Source organism: Ambystoma mexicanum, chromosome 8 (genome assembly GCF_040938575.1).
Source record: "Ambystoma mexicanum isolate Mex_15411 chromosome 8, UKY_AmexF1_1, whole genome shotgun sequence".
NCBI lineage: Eukaryota > Metazoa > Chordata > Amphibia > Caudata > Ambystomatidae > Ambystoma > Ambystoma mexicanum.
Genome location: NC_090929.1, coordinates 297175895 through 297198087, shown reverse-complemented (window position 1 = coordinate 297198087; position 22193 = coordinate 297175895). Strand labels below are relative to the sequence as shown.

The window sequence follows — 22193 nt, the reverse complement described above, 5'->3', positions numbered from 1 at the left end:
GGAGACAATCTTGTAGGCTTACAGGAAGAAGCTGTATTCCAACGCGTCCTTGCATCTTCATCAGGCCAACACAGATGCCATGCTGGCTGCCGCTAACCAAAGGTTATGGCAGGAAATTGCAGACTTCCTACCGGAACTCCCTTCGCAGAGCCAATCACGTTTTAGATGCTCCCAGACTGAGTATTTGGCATTTTTATGGTAAAGGTTCTTGAAGCTTATAATGGCTTTTTATTTAGTCAAATGGGGTCTTTTTCCAGAGTTTGCTTTTGTTTGGCAGGCTTATTTTTCCGCTGCACCTGAGTCCATTTGCCCTCAGACTCAGAGCTGCTGTTATTTGTGGTCCCGTCTTTGTCCTCTAGGCGCTCTCTGAGTCTTTGAGACTGGGAGCCTCTACCAGAATGACCGGGCCTAGTCGCTTATCCCCTGTTGTATTGTGGGCTCTCTGGGTCACTGCCCTTGGACTCCTAAGATTCTTTTTAAGGAGGCCTCCAGCCCGTCTCGCACCCAACCTCCACCAGCACCCCTTGTCACAATACACCAGGAACCAGGCAGGTGTGTTGTCAATGAATATTTGTTTATATGTATGATTTTAATGGAAGATTTGATAAACAATTACAATGGTCACCAGGACGGCAAGACAAGCCTCGGATTATTCTTAATCAAAGGGCACACTAAGACACCTCAAACATGTATGGCACAAGGATGTACTTTACTGATTTCACCACTAGAATCAATATTTCAGAACATGAAATGAATGCAACCCACAAGAAAGTGCATGCACACACAAAAGATTCTTAATGATTTCACCAGGTTAACAGCGGATTTGAAATGGGGTTTCAAGACACAATATGGGAACAGCAATGAATGGGGCAATTCGTTTTCTATACCAGGTAAATTAGTTTTTACTTTATTAGGACCACTGCTATGGGACAGCACACAAGGGCACTTTGTGCCACTTGCTTTTAGGAGGCAAATAGGACTTCAAAACAGACTAGCTAAAACAAAATAGGAAACCCAATGGGCCTCATTACGAGTCTGGCAGTAGCTGTGCCGGAAATACCGGCAGGCTGCCGCCGGACTGGTAATACCATTCTGCCACCGTTGCCGGAATCACCGGGGCATTACAACCGTGGCGACCCAGTAATTCTGGAGGCGGAATTCTGTAAATCCCCATTCCCATGGAGTCCCATATGACTCCATGGGGATGGGGACCATGGAAACACTGGTTCCGTCAATGACAGAGCCAGTGTTTCCATGTCCGCCTGCAGGCGGGTGGTGTTATTTCCGGCAGGTCAGAACTGGCAGGAGTGACACCTCCCGCCTGCAGGACTCGGAATCAGCAGGTCCGGAAACAAGGGTGGCAGCGGATTAACCGCCACTGTTGTTTCCGGACCGGCTGACTTGTAATGAGGCCCAATCTTTATACATTCAACATATGAAAAATAAAAGGGAGTGCAATTGTAAATCTGTTCTCAGAAGACAGTAGGGAAAGAGGGATAGACCAGGAAGAAACAGTTTTAAAAGGTTAAGTCCTCATTACGAGTTTGAGGGTAGCCATGCCCTTAAGAAGGGCATGGCTAACCCTAAACTCGGATCCGGGTCTGAGTTCCCTGAATGGGGAAATACTGGGCCATTCCGACCTTGGAGGGCCCGGTACTTTCCCATTCAGGGAACCCGGACCCGGTCCATCCCCATTCCGATTCCCATTTGAGCCCCCATTAACAGGCCCATTGTTAGCATGCTGGGCCGCTTGCGGGACCCGCTAAGGACGTCTGGTAAAACCAGTCGTTCTGAGCGGGTCCCGCGAGCGGACCTTGTAATAGGGCAGTAAGGGGTTAACGGCTCTGGCATCTTTACCGGAGCCATTAACTCCTTACCACCCTCCTCGTAATGAGGCCCTAAGTGGAATTTTGAGAGAAATGACAATGGAAATCACACCCGTTTTACTGAGGCTGTAAATGGCAGAAAAATGAAAAGAAAATGTTATTCAAAATCCGTGATCAAAAGATGGTAGGGGAAGATGGATACATTTGGAAAAAAATATTTTTAAAAGATGAAGCAACATTTTTATGGAAACGAAAATGTAAAAGACTCTCGTTTTTCCAAGGCTGCAAAGGACAGACAAATTTAGGCAATGGGGAATTCACATAAGAAAATCGGTTTTCAGTTAAAATGACAAGGGCAACCTACAGGTAGGCTTTGGGCAAAGAGATTACTCACAATAGGAACAACGGTTTGGGTTTAATATGACAAATGCAAATGGGAATTTGTTTTTAAAACACCCTTTAACACATGGAAGAATTGGTTTTTAAGCTCTCAATGAAATGACTTCTTGGGGAATATTTTACACTTCTAATGACTCACAAGACAGATGCCGCTTTGAGGTTTCCAGTTGGTTTAGGGCTTAGGAAAGTTTCATATAGCATTGCTAAGCTTAAATAAAACTTTGTACATGGGCTCCATCACAAGTTGAGCGGAGTGGTAAAATGCAGCAGTAACGTTATTACCGTGGCACCTTCCCCGCCCAATCCCGAGTTGCTGAAGGTAAAAATCACAATTTTCACTGTTTTCGGCACTGTTAGCAGCGCTATTAGCAGCGCCAAGAAATCCCCATTGGGTCCAAACGACCCAGTGGAAATTGGGATTTACCTCCCCCCGCAACTCGGGATCTGAGGTAAATTGCGCCGGACTCAGTTGTGGTAACGCTAATTGCGTTGGGCGGTATCATGGCGCAATTAGCACCGGGATACCACACAATCACATTGTCCCGACATCAGGCAGGAACTTTACTTCCCACTCCTGCTCCTCTCTCATGTGCCACATGTAACAGTGACGCTGGACCTTCTTGTGCCTGTCACTCATTGTGTGACACTTCTTGCTTGTCAATCACTGCCACTTCCTTTCATCTCTAATTGCCACATATGCATCTTTCAATCTATCACTGTCCTCTCTTTCCCTCACTATCGGTCTATTTCTGTGCGTCATCAACTGCCGCTCCTGCTCAGCTCTTTTTGTCACTTCAGCTTCTCTTAATCCATTAAATAACTAACCTAAATAACAAAAAACATAGTGAGTCCTTGTGCACCCCCTTACCCCTCCCACACCACTGCATAAGGTGCAATATAGTCAGTTTGGCAAAACGTAAGATGCAATTTCTCCATTTCCTGGTGAAGTTGGCATACGTTCTCAGAAATTGGCATTTCTCCGTATTCCTGTACATTAAACGACACGCTGCTTTTACACTTCCTTTTGAAAAATTGTAACATGCAAGTCATGATCATTGTGGACATGTTAAACCTACCTTCCTTATAAAGGAGCAGTCTACTTTTGTTGTATGAGAACAGCATGAAGAAGAGGCGAATGCTGTTCTAAAAACGTGTAAAAATGTGCCTACTCAAGATTTCCTTCCTAAACGATTGCTTTCTGCTTTGTTTTAGCAGCCTGGGCTTAAATTCATCTCTCACTCGTTTCTCTTTCACTATCTTCCACTTTTGTCTTGCTTATTTCTATCACCACTGAAAACCCTCGTCACTGTTTTCCTCACTCACTTTTGCCGTTTCTATCTCTACAAAGCATTGCTTGTCAATTCCAGCCAATGAGCCTCATGCTTCTGTCACTGCATGTGGCTGTGTCGTTCTCACACCAGATTATCACACACTCAGTTTTCATTATTTCGCCTTTTATTTTTATCTCACTCGTTTGCCTTTCTTCTTTGCACCTTTTTATAATCCCTCCCGCTCATTCTTTACCTTCCACCGAATTACAGAGATTTACATAAATCTATGTTTTCATTCTGTCTCTCGTTTTTGCTCACCTAGCCATTTCTTGAATGTCTGACCATTCTTCTTTAGACCTTCTCTCGTTTTCTCTGTTCTCCCCTCTGTGCTCTTGGCCTTGTGTCTCTCATTCCGTAGTTTCTGCCTCCTGTTTAATATTTCTCGTTATTGACTCGCTTTGAGACCACTTCTCCTTGCATTGATTGTGTGGCTGTCTCGTGAGCAGTCCCTCAAGAACGATATGAAACATTGCTGCCAATATGATTCTGTGCTTCCCAGTGAAGATATGGTCCCATCTCCCACGCGCATACATACCTTCTGAGCTAAGCTGTTCTCTGTCATTTCTTTGTTTCTCTTTAGTTTTTTGAACACTTAACAACTTTGAACATCTGCTCAAGTGATCCTCATTTGATGCTCGCTTCTCTTGATTGCCTCAGCTGCACGCTCTTCAGGGAACTCTCTGGGCACGCACTCCCACTCCTCCATATTGAGACACACTTGTGCTGGTTCGTTCAAGATGTCTCATTTCTTCCTGAGTTCAGGCTTTCCCCTGCTCACCTTTCCAGGCTCTCTAAAGAGGCCTGCATCTGCTTTTCCTGCCTCTCTGAAAAGTTGTTCCCTTTTCAGGATATTCTTCCTCTATTGCTTCTCTAGCATTGTCTTGGGGAAGATTAAAAAACCTGATTGGCTGCAAAGATCCCACATTGTTGATCTCTGTAAAAAGTCAATTGCTTTACCTAACTTTTTCCAGCTTTGCAAATTACATCATTTTCTTTTGTAGAAATAACTTGTTTTTAAGACACAACATTTGTAACCATCCTTTTGTGTTAGCTCCTGTCCTTGTCCGCCACAGTTAAAACAGCAGGAGTTGATGCATTAACTGAGAAAGAGCAGCGCATGATCACAGTACTGTTCATTGGGATAGGATCACGGTGCTATTCATTGGGAAAACTAGGGGAAGTAAATAGATCTCCTGGATCCATCGTCAGAAGCTTGGCCGAAAAACCCCTCCTCTAGAAACAGAAGTCATACTATAAACTCAACTGCTTTGTTTAATGATGCCGTCCTTCCTTCAAAAACATAGCTTGTTGGTATTATTTATGTAACCCTAGTAATGTCTTCGGTAGTTTGCTGGAAGCTTGGTAGGGTGTTGTCAACCATACAAAGATGTTAACGTTTCCAACTCTGGCATCGCAGAAATCCACCACTGTTTGTCATGTTGGCATGGCTTCTAGGTTAGGTGTTCTTTCAATGCGGATACTCTTGGCACTTAGTGTGTTCTTCATGACTGCTATAAAGTCGTTTTTAAAATGCCGGGAGTCTTCTGAGATGTTACTAAAAACCAAACACCCAAATACGATGGCTCGTAAATAAAGAAATGCTTCCCTAAAAGACTAGTTCAACATTTTATATGAAAATATTTTAATGAGAAGCGTTTGTTTAAGCACATGCTCTACGAGAGATGCTCAGTTCTTCGGATTGGTTTGTTCTGTTGTATTACTATAGAGTAGCCTCATAGCCCTCATCCTCTCTGTTTTGTAAGCAAGCAACTTTGAAACAATATTAAAATTAGTGCCACCTACACTATTTACAGTTCACAAAACGTTGTATGTGCTTCACCAACGTGGTATTGGGGAACAGCATTGGTTGCATAATAGGAGAGGCTATTTTCAGCTTTTCCTTTTTATAGTGCAATTTTATAAACATATTCCTGCCGTGGGGGTGGTTGCTTCCTAGTGTGGTAAATGTACATCACAGAATTCCATGCTACAAGTGGCCGCTCCAGGAAATCCAGGCAGTTAAGCAGGGGATTCCTTTAGCACCTTCCCTTAGGAAAGCCCTGTTTCCTCCCTGGTCATCGTCTAGTTTCCCCATCTTCCAGTAAAGACCCATTGCTGCTCCTGGGCCTTTAAGTTATGTTTGGGGGCATGGACAACCCAGAGCACAGCTCTCTGTCCTATTTGATACAGGAATTTCTGGAACAACAGTAAGAAGCAGACGACTTACAGGATTTCAGCTCTGTGCCCTGAGATTTGTGGTTTTAATGGAGATGTGTCCCCCTCGTACTGTCCCCCGCACATAGACAAATTGATAGATTTCCATCCTGGCTCTTTTTTCTGATAGTGATAGTCACCTAGTACAAGGACATCCCCTCAGTAGCCACTCTTTATCATGTCCAGATCTTTGCTGAATAAATGGGTAGATGCAAGGACAGAAACAAATCTAAATTGAGATAAGACAGGGGCAGGGGGCCTGTTTTGAATCCACCAACCCATAGCCAGGTATATAAACCATGAAGGGCTAGCTAAACACTGATTTACCCCAGTCATGGGGCTCCAACTAATGTTGAATTTTTAAGAGGTCAAGGCAGATTGATTTTAGATTATTTCAGATCTAAACACATGGCACGTTGGAAAGAGGGAACTCAGTAGCTACCTCTGTGTGATATCACAGCTCAAATGCCTTACCTTACTTTCATTCCAGCTCAGAGTACTCTGGCCTAGGCCACATCTCATCCTAAAGTGATCTGTTTTTCTCTATTTTACCTAATGGACTTTCGAATGGTGCTTATGCACTGGTTATCTGGCATGGATTCTGTGACTGTCTTTGTAACAGGAGAATCTAAGGCCTACAAGGCATGAATAGGCTGATTACCAGTAGCGGGAGTCAGGTCACAACACACTGGCCACAGAGTCAGGTGTCAGGTGCCACAGACCCATCCTTTCTTATGGTCCTTTTTTGCCTTTTCTGATTTCTGACTCTTAAATGTCTTGTCTTGTAACAGGGAATTTGCCAAAGAGAGAGAGAGAGTGGAAAACCGCCGTGCCTTCCTGAAACTCCGCCGGCAGCAACAGATCGAGCGGGAGCTGAATGGTTACTTGGAGTGGATCTTCAAGGCTGGTAAGTGGTCCCAGATCTTCTGCTTCTGCAAGAAGGGTAACCAGTGTCTTGACTCTTACTGCACACATGTTTGTAGTGCTGCCATGCCATTCCTGTAGCCTACATTCACTATCAGAATGGTATCTAAATCAGTGTTTGGAAGCACAGTTACTCAAACCTAAAAACAGAGTGGGTTGCAGTACCTCTGAATGAGTTAGGTTGTGTGGGAATTTATACCAGCAAGATGATTTTAAACATTACGTGTGCAAATAATGACATTCCAGTTGAAAGGAGAAAGGCCTCCAACAGAAAGGCCTCCAAACTTTCTGACTTCAGCACCAATGGCAGAACTTGCGTGAATATCCTATTGGAAGAATGTTATTTATTTATTTATTTATGGGAATTACAGAAAAAGAAATGCATTTTTGGCACAAAAATGCTAAAAAAAATATTTAACATTGATTTACAGACCGGAGGACCAGTTTCCTTAACAATGGGTGAGAGGATGTGGATATAAGGCCAGATGATGCAGGGGAGGTAGAAACATGAATCCTGGACGAAGACAGTCGAGCATGAAACAGTAGCAGGATAGTGGAGGAAGTGCTAAGTTTAGGATGATGGGATGATGGATAAGTGCCATGGGGATGTTGTAGAGCAGTGGGGTGAGAGGAGAACAGTAAGATGTGGTAGCGTAGAATGCTATAAAAGTGGATCTTCAAAAAGGAGGAGAGCTAGGAGGTTGGATCTGAATAGAGATAGGGCCTCATTACAACCTTGGTGCTAAGTGCACCAACTTTACCACCATGGTGTAAACTCCGTTTACACCATGGTGGATGGCGGATTTACCGCCCCATTCCAAGGTGAGTGGGGCGGTAAATCCCCATTTCCTATTTTCCCTTCCCCATTCCCATTTTTGCCCCATAGGGCATAATGGGAGTGGGGAAGGCGCTAATTACGCCGCCGTAAATTACGGCGGCGTAATTAGCACCATGGCAGGTTAGCGCCATGGATTCTAACGCCTGCTAAAAGCAGGCGTTAAAATCAGAATCAGGCGTTAAGGGTTAACGGTGGCGTTAACCCTTAACGCCTGAGTTGTAATGAGGCCCATAGAGTTGGAGTAGTGTGGCGAGAGAGCCGACGATCATTCCATACTAACGAAGTGAGGAGAGGGAGAGAGCAGAAATGAAAGGAAACACAAGGAGCACAAGAGGTGGCAAGGAGAGCCGAAGATGATCGTAGGGAGCGAGGGGGAGAGTAAGGCGTGAGATGGGCTGATAGGTAGCGTGAGCCAAGTCTTTGTATAGTTATAGTTTTGAAGATGATGAGAATGAGTTTATACTTTGCCCTCTGTTTCATAGATAACCATCCTAACTGATGACAGGCTGGGGTGGTGGAGGTGAAGCGGAGAAGGTTGAAGAGTGTATGGACAGCAAAGTTAAGGTCTTTGCTGAGAGGTGAAAAAAGCATGGTTGGGAAAGCCATAGACAAGACTGGCACAGTAGTCAGATCGAGAGACTACTAAAGAGAAGATTAGGTGTTTAGCAGTGTTCAAGGGGAGAAGACATATATTTTTTCTGATGTTGAGGAGATTAAGTCTGCTCACAGTGGCAGAATTATACATGAAGAGCAAGATGTTTTGAGGTGGGTTAATGCTGAACCAAGCTTGCAAACAGAAGCAGAGTAAGAAAGGTGGTCATACGAAAAGAAGAAGAGGGGGAGAGGAAGATGTAGCCTGTATGGGTGGGAAGTAGAGAACCTCAGCTTTAGTGGAGTTGAGCATGAGCTAGTGAGATGCCATCCAGTATTTGATGTCAGAGAGACAGTTCAATATTTCTGACCATAGCTCTTCAGATAAGGAGGGAAAGAAGTAGAAGATCAAGTGTCACCAGCAGAGAATTGATACGACAAGCCATAGGTGGAGGTCAATGTGTCAATAGCAGAGGTTTAGAGACTGAAGAGAGGTGGAGCCAGGACTTAACCCTTCAGGGACACAAACAGTAAGGGTGTGAGTGGGGGGGATGTTTTAGGACACCTGGAGGTGTCTGGGGTTGAGATATGAAGCAAATCAAGCAGGGGTGTTGTCCCTGATACCTAGGCGAGATAGTGTTGCGAGAAGGTCAGAATAGTTCATGATATCGAAGGCAGCAGAGAGGTGGAGAAGAATAAGAATAGATGAACAGTTAGCATGTTGAGCGTAGGAGATGTAGTTTCTGACATTGAGGAGAGCTGTCTCAGTAGAATGCAGAGGTTGGAAGCCAGATTGAAGAGGATCCCAGAGGTTGTGTGTGTCAAGCGATTCAGTGAGTTGATTGAAAGCTACACGCTTTAAGATTTTGCAATAGTGAAGAGAGACAGGACGAACGTTAACAGGACAGTTAGGATGTATGCCAGGCTTCTTAAGGAGTGGGATGACAGTTGCCAAGAGAGGAGCTGACGAGGGAAGTAAGATATGCATCAACAATGGGAGCTATGATTTTCACCATGTGTGGAGATAGAGGGTCGATGGGGGCATATAAAGGGTTAGCCCTGAGAAAGTTAAGAATCTCATCATGTTTAGTGAGGACAAAGGAAGACATTGTCGTAGGAGAGGAGGGTAGAGGTGGTGGAGAAAAGTGAGCAGGTGGGGGTGGCAAGTATTTTGCAAGGGTATTTTGAATATTAAAAACACAATAGAACCCCCTTCTTTGCCAGTGCGTGTTACACTTTAAATTCTGAGACCATAATTGTAATTGCAAAATAGACTTTATTTTGCTACAGCATATTTACCTGCATTATATATAATTCACCAGAAATGTACTGATGCTCGGGATAGGTCCTCACTATGTGCCTAGCGTCGAAGAGATAGCAGAAAATGTTGTGGAGTCAGAAAATGTAAAGGCACCATGTTACAAGTGGAATATATCTATAGGAGAAGGAGAAGATCTGAATAAGAGTGGTCAATCAAAGAGCAATGTATACCAAGGTTGCCGCAAGCAAGTGACTGAACATCAAAAGTAATTGTCCGATTTACACGGTCTGCCATGTCAAGCTGCTGTCAAATAGCCATGGGTTTAGAGTGTGAATCCCTTGAAGGAAATAAGATATGGAGAGAAACTGGGAGCTATGAGTTTCACTATGGTCGGGGTAGAGGGTCCTGCTTCTTGCTTGTAAGTACCAATTACATCATTACTCAGCCTTGCTCTCACCATGAACTGCTCTTACTCTGCTACTTCTTTCTTCATTCTCTGCTTCTCAAAACCATTTCAACTCTCTTGCAGTCCCTATCATCTCTTTTCCTCAACAAAGTGTTAGACGATAGGCAGTGTGTCTGCCAAGGAAAAGTGCTTCAACTTTGCCCTTTTATGTTGGCGGACAATTTTGACCCAGGGAAGAGATCCATTCCCCTAAGAAGAACCCAAGAATTAGAAGTGAACCTTTATCCCCAGTCCAGAAAAGGAGGTCTACTTTATCTTTATTTTAGTTTTAAGTGTAAGTGGCAGAAGCAGGGTTTTTGACACAGGACAGTGGAGTATTGATTTACACTGACATTCTGACAGAACCCTTAGTGTTTTAGTTGAAGAAGGGAAAGCCCTCTTAAAGATAGGGGAAGTTAGGTTTTCTCTTTATTTTACCGAATAAATAACTCTATAGCAATCATCATGCCACCTGTGTGCCAGTCTCCTCATTCTTCACCCTTACAGCACATTTGGAGTGAAACTGCTGTGGACCAAGGCCTCCCTGCTGCCTGTGCACTGGAACCCCCACATAGGTTCCCTAAAAGCTTCCTGGAGTGGAGGATTGGAAACAGCAGGCTCACCTGGTCCCTGGAGACCCTGTATTGTGCCCCAAAGCAGGTCAGAACCATGTTTACCACCATGAGACATCTTCAAGCAGGTCCAAACACACTTAATTCAATTCAATTAGAGCTGCTACAGGACCTGTGGTGCTGCTTTAGGCACTATAAGGACTCCAAAATGCTTTCCTGTTTTCTCGATCTGAAACCGACTCGCCCTGTGAAGTGCATTGCGGCTGAAATTCGAGCACTGGTTCACTGCTGTGGAAGCACCCATTTTGACACATCCCAATTGCTGACTCGACGTAACAGAAGCATTGACTTGACCCAACTTGAAATCTGACTCCACCCGCTGGAAGCCATCGACTAGCTTGTCTCAATTGCAAAATATAACCAGCAGAAGGTTTCGTCTTGACCCGACTTGACAGCCGACTCAACCTGCTGGGAGCCATCGGCTTGACCCGTGACTCCATCCACTGATAGTCCCATCTCAAAATCTCCACTGTTTTGCCACTGAAACAGCGCAACTCGACCATCCTGACTCCAACTCGACCTCAGAAAATTGCCAAGGAGCCTGGTACGATTCTGTCAAGACACTAAGACACTAAGCCAAGAAATAAAGTTATTTACAATGGCCTTGTCCACCCGGTCTGCCTTAAGGGGCTTACAGGATCCCACTCATTGCCTTTTTAAGACACGTTCAAGTACTTTTGAAATTCTCTCAAGTGCCTATTTATGTAATGCACTTTTGTTGTTTGGCTGCATCTGTACCAGTTTCTCAAGTCTGTTGAAGAATATAGCATGCCTTCTACCACTTTTACCAAAAGAAGCAAAGGAGGTATACTTTTCGGGATGTACCTTTGAGTGAGGTCGCTGCGGGTTTAGCAGTAGTGCGGGCCGAGAAGTTGCTTTAGCCAATAACCCTGTTCTCCTGCATATTAGTAGTCATTTCGTCACAGCACAATTAGTTATTCTGTGAGTGTCCGAAACCTAAACCGCAAGAATACCAAGATAGGGGAATGGCTGTAATTAAGGTGAAATTAAAGGCTGAGATGGGAGGGATGAGAACAGATCTTCTTAAAAAATGTCAGATTGCACAATACGAAATTGGCATTGTCCTCCTCTGAGAACTGTGCCCCATTGGGACAGATACTCAAACAGTAGTGCAAATGAAAGAAATGAAAGGAGTGCAGAGAATAAGGTACTTTAATTTGCGCTCCTTTTAGAAATGCAGAGCTCACCTTCTTCTCAAAGTTGGCCTGCGCATTTCAAGAGCGACTGGACAGTAACGCAAAGATGTGTTCTCCAGCCCACTTGCACATATTAATTTGTGTGGAACACACTCCCAATACTGATGTCTGACTGGCTCCGAGCAACCATTTGGTTGCTGGGAGTGCATTTCAAAGAGAAAAGGTGCGGCTGGTGGGGTGGAAATGCAAATGTGACAGCCACAGTTTAAACCTAGGCTATTACACTTATTTGCATCTCCCCTGATCCTTTTCCCAACAGGTGCACGGGTATGATCCTCTTTTCTGCACATTTAAAAGCACATCCTGTTTGTGAATTCGAGATGTTCCTTTCAATGCACAGAAATGCTGCCTAATTTGCGCAAATATGCAAATGGGTGAAAAAGGGCCTCCAAACTAGTGCGTAGATGCCATCATTCAGATATCCTTTTTGGACTGGGCTGCTCCTTTTTTGCCGCAAGTGATGCGTTACTAGCGCATCTCATCACTTGCGCCCAAAAATGTTTTGACAATCTGCCCCGCTGACTCTAGCCAATTGGATTTCTGTATGTTTCATTGCTCCTACAAGCACCTCAGTGTTGCTGGTTTCCAGTTCAATCCATTATCCTGCCCTCTCTAATTGATGGCCATCAAATATGATTCAAATGTAGCTGCAATGATTCCAGAAGGACATCCAAAATAAGCAGGGTTTAGGTGTCATCGGCACATATGCACCTATCAATATAATGAGTATATAGGACACATGTAAAGGTGAATCATATTTCTGTATGGCAAGAAGCAAATTATCCCTTTCAAGATGGTCCTTTAAAGGCTAACCTGTTGAAAACTACAGAGCAAGATATTATGACAGACTTTACTAAAAGCCTCCAAAAGATCTCAAAGCATCTGTGGACTGCCACCATCATATTCCCTCTGATTAGTGTCCAAGGGGGAGAGACGGGTAGACATTAAGTAAGACAGACACTAGAAGAAAAAGGGTGCAACAGGTGAGAATTCATCATAAACTCCTAAGAATGACAAGAAATGGTGCATTGAGATTAAGGAAGCTAAACTAGCAATAGGAGCTTTAAAATTCACTTATTACAATGAAGATTTCTTAAACAGTGGACTGATCACACTGCATGACCCACTAGCTTTTCTCTGAGACTTTAAAGAGCCTTTTGCAGAGTAAAGATCCTTTTAAAGATTAATTTATATCCTTTGAAAGTATCATAAAGCAAGTCACAGACATAAGATTCAAAGGTTCAAAGAAAAAGTCTTTATTAACTCAAATGTCAGGATGATGTAAGGCCTGACTTGCCCTATATTAAGGTGGGATTTCCCTACCTAAATAAACTAAGGGTAGTCTGAGTCAGTAAGTTCAACTTAAAAGTCTGCCTGTGTCCAAAACCAATACTTGCCCCTGCAACTAAAGCTAAACAATGTGTGGGGTTGTCAGCAAGCAATATAATAGTGTTCAAACTAAAGTTCTGAGCTTCTTCCAGCTCCAGGCCTGTTCTCGGCTCTCTTCCCAACGTGCTGGGGTTGCGCTTTCCTCTAAAGATTCTCAGTTGTCCTTGTACAAATGTTATGTCCTGAATCTATTATATTAAAAAGTGTAGCAATGTTTAAGGAGAGCTCAGGTTTTCCAAAGTGAGTTGTGAAATAATTAATCATCCCTGGTTTATAGGGTCATAACAAAAATAAAGTGTATTTTAAAAAATAAATTGCATGCGTTTTTCAGTGAATGTGTTTGTTATGTATGCAGTTGTGTGTGTGTGCATGCATGCATCTGGTACACGGGAAGCAGCAGCATGAAAAACGGTGGGCAGCATTGGCATATACTTGGACAGACTGCAGGATTTGTTTGGACATTGTTGAGACAAGCTTGGTTTGGGCCCCTGCAGTATGAAAATGTGTTTTAAAGGGGAAATGCTTGCATGTATTGTTGAGACCAACCTCATTACTTTCATTGGACACAAAAAGCATGACTGGGGGACAAACCCCATGCTCTTTTTTGGCAGAAGCTGCTTGAAAGTGGGGAAATGCTAGAACGTATTGTTGATAGAGGCCTTTCAATTCAGGTAAAATTATTACACCCCTCCACATTACTAATTCACCAGCTGCAACCCCTCTATACCCTTGTGGTTTTGTTGATGTGGGCACTGTAGCCCATGCAGATGTCTAGTTAGGCTTTGCTGCCTTCTTTGACAACACATTGGAAAAACCCTATTACACCATCAGGAAAAAAACAGGGCTTTGTACAAGGTTTAACCCCACTCTTCCCCCCTCCTGCCGTGGTGGATACTCTCGTGCTTATGACATTTCGAGGGTTGCTTGAGGGTTTAGCGGTCTGGGGTGCATTAATGTGGACAATTCAGGTACCGCACTGTTCTTTGGGACATTACTGCTATAGAATGCAGAGCCTGAAACAAATAGTAAGTGAAAAAGAATAACAACAGTGTACGTTAATCTATTTTTCTTGATTGTTGTCCTTGGGGGTCTTATATAAACCACTAGACTCAGGACCAGTATGTCTTTAACTGAAGCACTCTGTGGGTTGTGGCTTAAAGGTCAAAGAACCAGCAGTACACCCTCGTGGGGTGGAGGGGCTCATCTATAGCCATCCCATTTCACCACTCATTTACCACTTTCCATAGCAGATACGTGATGTTTCTGGGCATGAGGAGTAGTGCAGTCTCTTGCCTCCCATGATCTCTACCAGTGTGAGCCCCTCACATTGAACTAGATGTTACAGCTGCATGGTCTCTATCCATTCAGGTTCCCTTGAGTGTCTCTGGTTATAGTGGATAACATTTACATTTCATAGACTGTACACAGTAGCAAACGCCATCTACCATCAAGACGTAAAAGTGACCCTATCCTATCAGTAAACAGCTCCGAGACATTGCTAGGACTGGTCTGAGGTGGTTTAGGATTCTGTCAAGGATTACAGGCATTTATTGAAGCATAAATTGCTGCTGCTTTGTTTTTTTGTACTAGTCCTGATTTATTCATTGAACTCTTTCATCCTAACCACCTTTCGGCCCAGCGCGCATGGCGTTTCGAAATCCCTCAATTTGCGATAAATAATCCGCTAAAGAAAGGGAGAGAAGGGAGTTATAGAAAGAAAGGAAGGACACGTCCCTCGGTTCCAAATCCTTCGTTTGAAGACAGTTTGCCTTATCGCTCAAGGACAGGAGCGCTGCAAGCACATTATCTCACAGACGACCATCAAATGGGGTAGTCTGCCTTCTGCATTCTAATGGTTGCCAACTCGGCCTTTAATGCTGTTTCCTTTGGACTGCAGGACAGACAAGCCAATCGGTGAAGCATAACTTCATTTTCTGCTTCCGCTCCTTTGGTAAATGTGCTTTTTTTTAAAAAACGAAATCGTTTTCCAGTACTGCACTCTGAATGAGAGTGCCAAACGGGGCTTCACCTCGCCGTTTCATGCCCAATACATTCTGTGCTTTGGATTTTCTCCTGGAGCAAGTAATGCATGTAAGATACCCATCTCAAGCCACCTTAATTCACATGTGAGATTGTTGACTAGTGTATACTCTTTAGTTCACATGTCTTCACATTCTGAGTCCTACGGTTTTACTTTACCCATTATAAATGCAGGACCACGAGTACTACTGTAGATTGAAAAGACATGTAACTTAAAAGTCAGGAACATCTTACACCTGACATGGGATGACCTCAGAGCGCTGCCACCATTACCCAAGCATCAGCTGGGTGCAAGCTGCCTTTCTGGCTTGTGGAGGTCCTAAGACGTTTGATCATGGATGTCATGTAAGTATGTAGTACCCCATACCTTTCAGACAACATTCGGGTGGACTTGGTATTCAGCTACCATGTTATCAATGATTCCTCATAAGATTCTATGTGAGAAGTGTACAGTTGGATCTGAAGTGTCCTTTCCCAAGGGTGGCCATCACTATTTCTGATTGTGCCTTTGCACATTCCGAGCACAGTTTTCATGGCCCCAAATGGGGTCTTTGGATATCCACACTGGGCCGTTTTAGAATTCGAAATGAAGGTGTTTCAGTGTTGAAGTACTTTATCCACTTGGCCTCTGGGGCGAATTTCCTACTTTTAGGGTTTTACATTTTAGTGTGATGTTTTCAAGATTCCAGACAGGGCTGTATTAGGCTTCCAATTTGTTTATGAGTGGATGAGCTTGATCCATGTCAGTTTTGAGGAGTTTACAAAAAAAACTAAACATTTATTTTCGTTTTCATAACAAACACCTGTCTTACAGTCAACCTCAGGATAAAGATGAACAACAAGTGAAATCCCGTGTCCGTTAACATCAGTTCCGGTACAGCAATGATAACAATAACCAGTCAACATATCCCGCATCCCTTTGCAAACATCATTATCAACCTCTTGCCCTCCCCTCCCCATACTCTGATCAATGGCGATATTCTTGCCACTTCATGGTGCTTGTATGTCCGGGTTCATCTTCAGTTTATCCCAGACCTGATTCCATATCTATATTGTAACTCAGTTCCATCCCTTGGATACATTTGGGCACTGTTTTGATGACTTTAAGTTTATGTTTTCATTTTTATATTTGGGGGTGGAGGGGTTCGATTTCTGGGTGTTTAATTTCATAGTTTGATATTTTGTGGATTTTTGTGGACTGATTTATATCACAAGTACCCAGCCATTTTTTTCCCATGCCTCGAGCTAAATGTTAATCACTGGATTTAAAATCTGTAGGATGTCCAACAATATGATAGAGAAATACCGTCACAAAGTCTGTCAAATGCTCATAACTTGCATGTTTGAATAAAATCTCCTCCCTCAGTCTAGCAAGTGGATGTTTGATTCCCTATTATCGTGATTTGATGCTTACATAATAGTGTCCCTTTGGTGCTATCAGATTGCCCAGCAACGTTCATAGCTTTTGTGTGCATATGGACAGCTATTGCTATTTAAAATCTCTGACCCCTGCCACCCAATACCGAACTACACTAATTGTCTTTTTCAAATCAATGTATGTGTGTCCAGCGTATGTGCACAGTCTTAAAATAAATCCAGCAAACAACAAAACTATGGTTATATGGAGTCCACCTTAGTTTTCGTCCTGAAATGTATGGCTTTACACGTTATGATGTTGTCCTCGCCAATTACTGTAAGGAATACATGGTGGGTGTTATTTGAGATGCATGATTATTCAAAGCTCCCAAAGAGGTTATCATGATAAAGGAATACATTTTCGACTGGAAAAAGATAAACATCTTTTTAAAAATTCCGTTTTACTGTGATTTTATCACTGAGTCCAGGCAGCAATAGCATTGGCTTTCCCTCCTCTAGATCATGCAAGCAGTGAATCTCTTGACTTCTCAAAATATCACATATACTGCTCACAGAGAGTACTTTATATTATGGAGGCCCAGCTAAAACCTGTAAAATGTCCACTCTTCAGGGCTGTGTGTGCATTTAAAGAAGTTAAAGTCACTGCAGTGGGCCTAACTACATTAGCTTCAGGCCCTACTTGTCAGAAATTCCTGGCTACGCCTCTGCTCCTATCTAGTTGAATCTTATGGCATAGCCTCTACCTTTGAGACTAGAGTTAGGTCCAGAATCTCTGAATGCAATGCGGTAAAGGGATAGGTCTGATTGTTCCAGACCTGGTGGCAGTTCCCTAATCTAGAGGTTTCCTTTTTCCATTTTCCAGAGGAGGTGATGTTGGCAGAAGAGGATAAGAACGCAGAAGAGAAGTCACCTCTTGATGGTAAGTCTGTCTTCTAAATGCACAAATATTAGCAAGTACACTGAAACATCTGACAAGTCCTAGTAAGATCGTTGTTTTGTCCACCTTGTGTCTCCCCCTCCTTGTCTTGTCGCGCCTAGAAGCACTTGTGTACAGGCTCGTTATAAATGACTTATCATATGATATGATCGTTTATTTATATAGCGCCTATACACAATGTGTTTCAAAGCGCTTCAAGGCAAGGGAGGGAACAAGGGAAAATAGAATAACATTCTTACAGGCCATGAACAACAAGAATGTGAAAATAGCTATCGTACTCGGCCTGGCGACATTTCAGATAGTGCAAGAGCTAAGACACAGATAGGAAGTAGATGGGAAACAGACCAGCAACTACTGTACTAGGACTGACGACATTTCTGGCAGAGCAGGAATTTACAAGAGGTGAGGGAGAGGGGATGAGAAGGAGGGAGAGGAACAAATAAGTGTATAGAAAAGAAAGGGAGGAGGGAGGGAGAAGGGAAAGGAGGAGAGAACAGAGACTAAGCAGTGATAAAGAGCAGAGAAGCAGAGTGGAGAGCGAATACAGTTTCAGGGGTCAGTAAAAAACATAATGTTGCAGGGAACAGAGAATGTAGGCAAGGAATCAAGAAGGGCACAGCATGATTCAGAGCCACCCTGCGTACGAAATCCGGGGGAGCTCCACCTTTTTATCCCTTGAATGGCCCTCAAGGCAGCAAGCCATTAAGTAGCTCCTCCCAAATGTTTCACGCTCTTTTCTGAGCGTGCAACCCATCCCTTAATATTATAACGTATACTCCCAGAGTTGTTTATTTTACAGAACTTCAACCTCACAAGGAAAGCACTTACACATTTATAAAACGTAGGTGCCAACCTTGAAACTGCATTCCTGACAGGTTCCAATACATATGAACTTCAAAACTGCAATGTTCAGCCAGTCGGTCTGCATCATTGTTCTCATCTGAAAACATATCATATGCATGCCTTAAAAATGAATTGAATGTGAAAAGTACTCTCTCTGGTGTTTTCGACAACATGTCACACGGACAGTATCTAGAGTTTCTGTTGGATAAATGGCCAGTATCCATATTCTTTATGGAATCTCAAGATCTTTTTCTTACAGTTTTAAAAAGAGCCACGATCAAGAAAAGCAAGAATGACCTCATCCATGCAGAAGAGGGGGAGGACCATTACACAGATATCTGCTCTGTTGGTGAGTACTGGTGGCTGATACCAGTGTGCTACAGAAGCTCTTGGCTGACAATTGTTATATTGGATCATTGCAAAATTATCCTTTTCGAAATTCACACTGTGGATAGGCCTTGCCATAATGGGAGTTCCATAAAGAATCTCTCTACCTGTCCCATCACCACCTCCACTTCCCCCTCACACTCAGATGGACACACCAGGATTCCATACTCCGCACCCTACTGACTTTCTTCCATCCCCCTGACTCTCCTCCCTTATTACCATGGGGACATCATGGAACCCCCCCACTCCTCCCTTCCCTCCCCCTTTCCTCCACTCCTCAGTCCATTTTCCTAACATCCCTGACCTACCAATCCCCACTTACCACTACTCCTGTGCCATATTTTGCTTCCTTAGTTACAAAATGGTAATTTCACACTGGTTATGTGTGCAACGTCAATTTTGCAATATTGGGACAACAGGACCCCTGCCTTTTTCCTTCCCTTTCACATCTCATCAATGAGCCCCTCTTGCCATATCCTATGGCATTTCTCTGTCCAGAGGAGGTCATATGTCTGTTTGTTTTGTTTATTGTTTCCTTGTTAGGCACTTATACAGCAAATAAATTCTGTATCAAAGCGCCCAGAGGGCAACAGGGAGGGAAAATGAGATTTCAGTACAATTATAATATATAAAAATACAATGGGGCAAGAGACTGCCGAACCTAGTATGCCTTGTGAGTATTCAGAACGTGCAAGTGCAGCAAGTGAGAGGGCAATGGAATAGGTGCAGCCACAGATGAAGTGCAAGGTATGGTAAGTGCTATGCAGCCAGGAGCCTCATTGGTTGGAAATGTGCGAGTCTCCAGTGTGGAGGGTGGGCCTAGTCAAGTGCTGAGGGTAGACAGAAGCTGAAGAGATTGGCTGTGAGTGGTCAGGGGCCCAGAGGATGCATAAGGGTCCAAGATGCCAATCACAGCAACTGTGAGATTAGCAGAAATGGGAAGAAGGGAAGGAGGAGGAAAAGAGGAAAGTCTTGAGGTGCTTTCGGAACTTAAGAAGGCGCTGCTCAAGACGCAGAGGGAGGGGGAGACTGTTCCATAATAAGGATCCAGCTGAGGAAAGCGAATAACCACCTGCTCTCTGTTTAGCTAAATGCTTTACACACAGGGAGTTGGTGCCAGAGGAACGTAGAGGTGTAGAAGGAGAGTATTTTGTAAGGGAGAGTTAGAGATGGTGTGGCCCCGACCCCAGACAGCCTTGTGGATGATGCAGAGGGATTTTAATTTGATCCGTGCAGCAAGCGGTACCAGTGGAGACTGTTTAGGGCAGTAGAGATGCGGTCCCTGTGCTTAAGGTTAAGGATAAGTCTTGCTGCTCTATTCTGGATTAGCTGGAGTGGTCACAGAGTGGAAGAAGGTAGGTTGAGCAGGAGGATGTTGAAATAGTTAAGCCTAGAGAGAACCAGGGCTCGGGAGACATTGAGCTTCTGGGGGAAAGTGAGAAAATGGAGAATTCCTTTGAGAAGGAAGAGTTGAAAGTGGGACTTCTTAGCAATGTGCGGGAGGAAGGAGAGAGAGGAGTCAAAGATGACTCCAAGGTTTCTGGATTCCGAAGAAAGGAGCAGGGGGAAAGCCCATGGTGGGAGGCCAGAGAGAAGGGCAGAAGGAGGGAGCAGGGGTCCCAATCGGAAGGATCTCAGTTTTGCTGGCATTGAGGCAGAGATTGTTGGAAGTGCACAAGGCCTGGATGGAAGATAGGCAGTCAGGGATGAAGGAAGGTGCGAGTGAGTCAGTAGGAAGTTTGAAAAACAGTTGAGTGTTGTCTGCATAACACTGAAAGTTGGGGAGAAGGAGGAGATGAGGAGTGCCAGCTGAGCAAGGTAGATGTTAAAGAGCCAGAGGGAGAGGATAGATCCCTGGGGGACAATACAAGTGGAGAAGAAAGTAGGAAAGGAGAAGGTGCCCAAGATGACTTGGGAAGAGCGGTCAGTTAGGAAAGAGGTCAGCCATTCCAGTGCCCGTTCCGAGAAACCAAGGGTATCGTGGAGCCTTTCTATGAGGATGGAATGGTTGACTGTGTCAAAGGCAGAGGAGAGATCAAGTAGGATGAGGGCAGTTGGGGAGTTGGAGTCCAGGCATGCGAGCAGTTCTTCAGGTATTCAGAAGAGCAGTTTCAGTGCCTCTGGAGGGTCGGAATCCAGATTGATGATCGCGGAGACCACCGACAAGTTCAGTGTGCGAGTTGAGTTGGTGCAAGGACAGCTTCTCCAGCAGTTTTCCCAGGAACGGGGTGATTGAAATAGGGCGGTAGTTGGATGTTGGATGGAGAGGTAGGGTCTGCTAAATGTTTTTTCAGCAGCGGGCGCCCAAGGGAGGGCTTGAGGCAGGAGGAGAAAGAACCAGCGGCGAAGGAGTGGTTGCAGAAATCAGAGAGTGCGGGGCAAGAGAGCCAAAGTTGTCCTTGATGGTTCTGGACAAGCAGGGGGGAACCTGTTTGGAGGAGGACTTCATAGTATGGACAACTCTGGTAACTTTTTCAGGTGTGACAGGGGTGAAAGTGGAGAAGGTGGGAAGTGGAGGGTGAGTGGCCAAGGGAGGTAAGGGGGTGTGGGATGGGTTTGGCGGGAGAGTAACACGGTTGTTCAGAATGTCCTGAGTTTTGGTGACAAAGCGTGTGGCCAGTACGTTGCAGAGGACCTGGGAAGGAAGAGGGGAGGAGACTGCAGAAGGGTTGGCTAGCTCCCTGCAGATTTCTGTAAAGTTCAGCCATGTTATTGGATGCACCAGATGCCCCTGCCTGAATTTGGGCCCTTTCCTTGGCACGGATGGAGAGTCTGTATTGCCTTTGGAGTAGGTGGCAGGCCAGTTTGTCAGAGGGTGATCCTGAGGTTTGGCACTTCCGTTCCGCTGCTCTTTAGTTTCCAGGCTGCAAGTTTGGAGTCATACTAAGTGTTACGCTTAGAGGCAGGTTTCAGGCGGATCCTCATGACTGGAGCAAGGATGTCATACATGGATGACATACAAGTATGAAAGGAATGAAGAGCTAAACCAATTAAAATATGTTTAAATCCTATTTTTCTTCAAACTCTGCAAAAAAAACAAATGCTTCTTAAAATAATGTCCTACTTCATTGCTAGGAATGTATAGACATTTAGATTCTAGGGCAAAACAGCCAGAAGGTGTATCAGACTACTACAGAAGCTAACAGTGCAGATGAGAAGGAGGAAAATAATGTGTTGTTTATTTAATTTATGAAGTTTACAAGTAATAAGATTGTTACATACAAACTACAAAACATGCACGTACCTTATTGTTTGAAAAACCCTTTGATGACATTTGTACTGGCAGATCTCAAGAGTTTACTTTCTTCTAAATGCAGTCCCACTTAGAAGGTGAGAACAGATCATGTAGTCTCTGACAAAATAAAATAAATACAATCTTACAAGTTCCTTACTTGAGGCAGAACTTTTCTGGTGGATGCTTCAAAGTGAAGTTCCCATCAATGTTTAAGTAAAACCACATAGATGATGCATCTTGAAAGCTGTCCATCACATGATATTCATATCATGTGATGGACTATGGTAGGATATTTCTATGGTATGGT

The 22193-nt window shown here is 44.0% G+C and overlaps 1 protein-coding gene across 5 annotated transcripts in view; it reads left to right on the top strand.

Moving 5' to 3' along the window:
* Positions 1-22193, top strand: part of CACNA1B (calcium voltage-gated channel subunit alpha1 B) — a 2298664-nt gene that overhangs the window by 1251365 nt on the left and 1025106 nt on the right. For all 5 annotated transcript variants that reach the window (XM_069609698.1, XM_069609696.1, XM_069609700.1 and 2 more), the window contains exons 8-10: positions 6562-6677; positions 17347-17403; positions 18524-18613. In XM_069609698.1, the coding sequence (XP_069465799.1) occupies positions 6562-6677; positions 17347-17403; positions 18524-18613 (263 nt within the window). The remainder of the gene's footprint in view (positions 1-6561; positions 6678-17346; positions 17404-18523; positions 18614-22193) is intronic.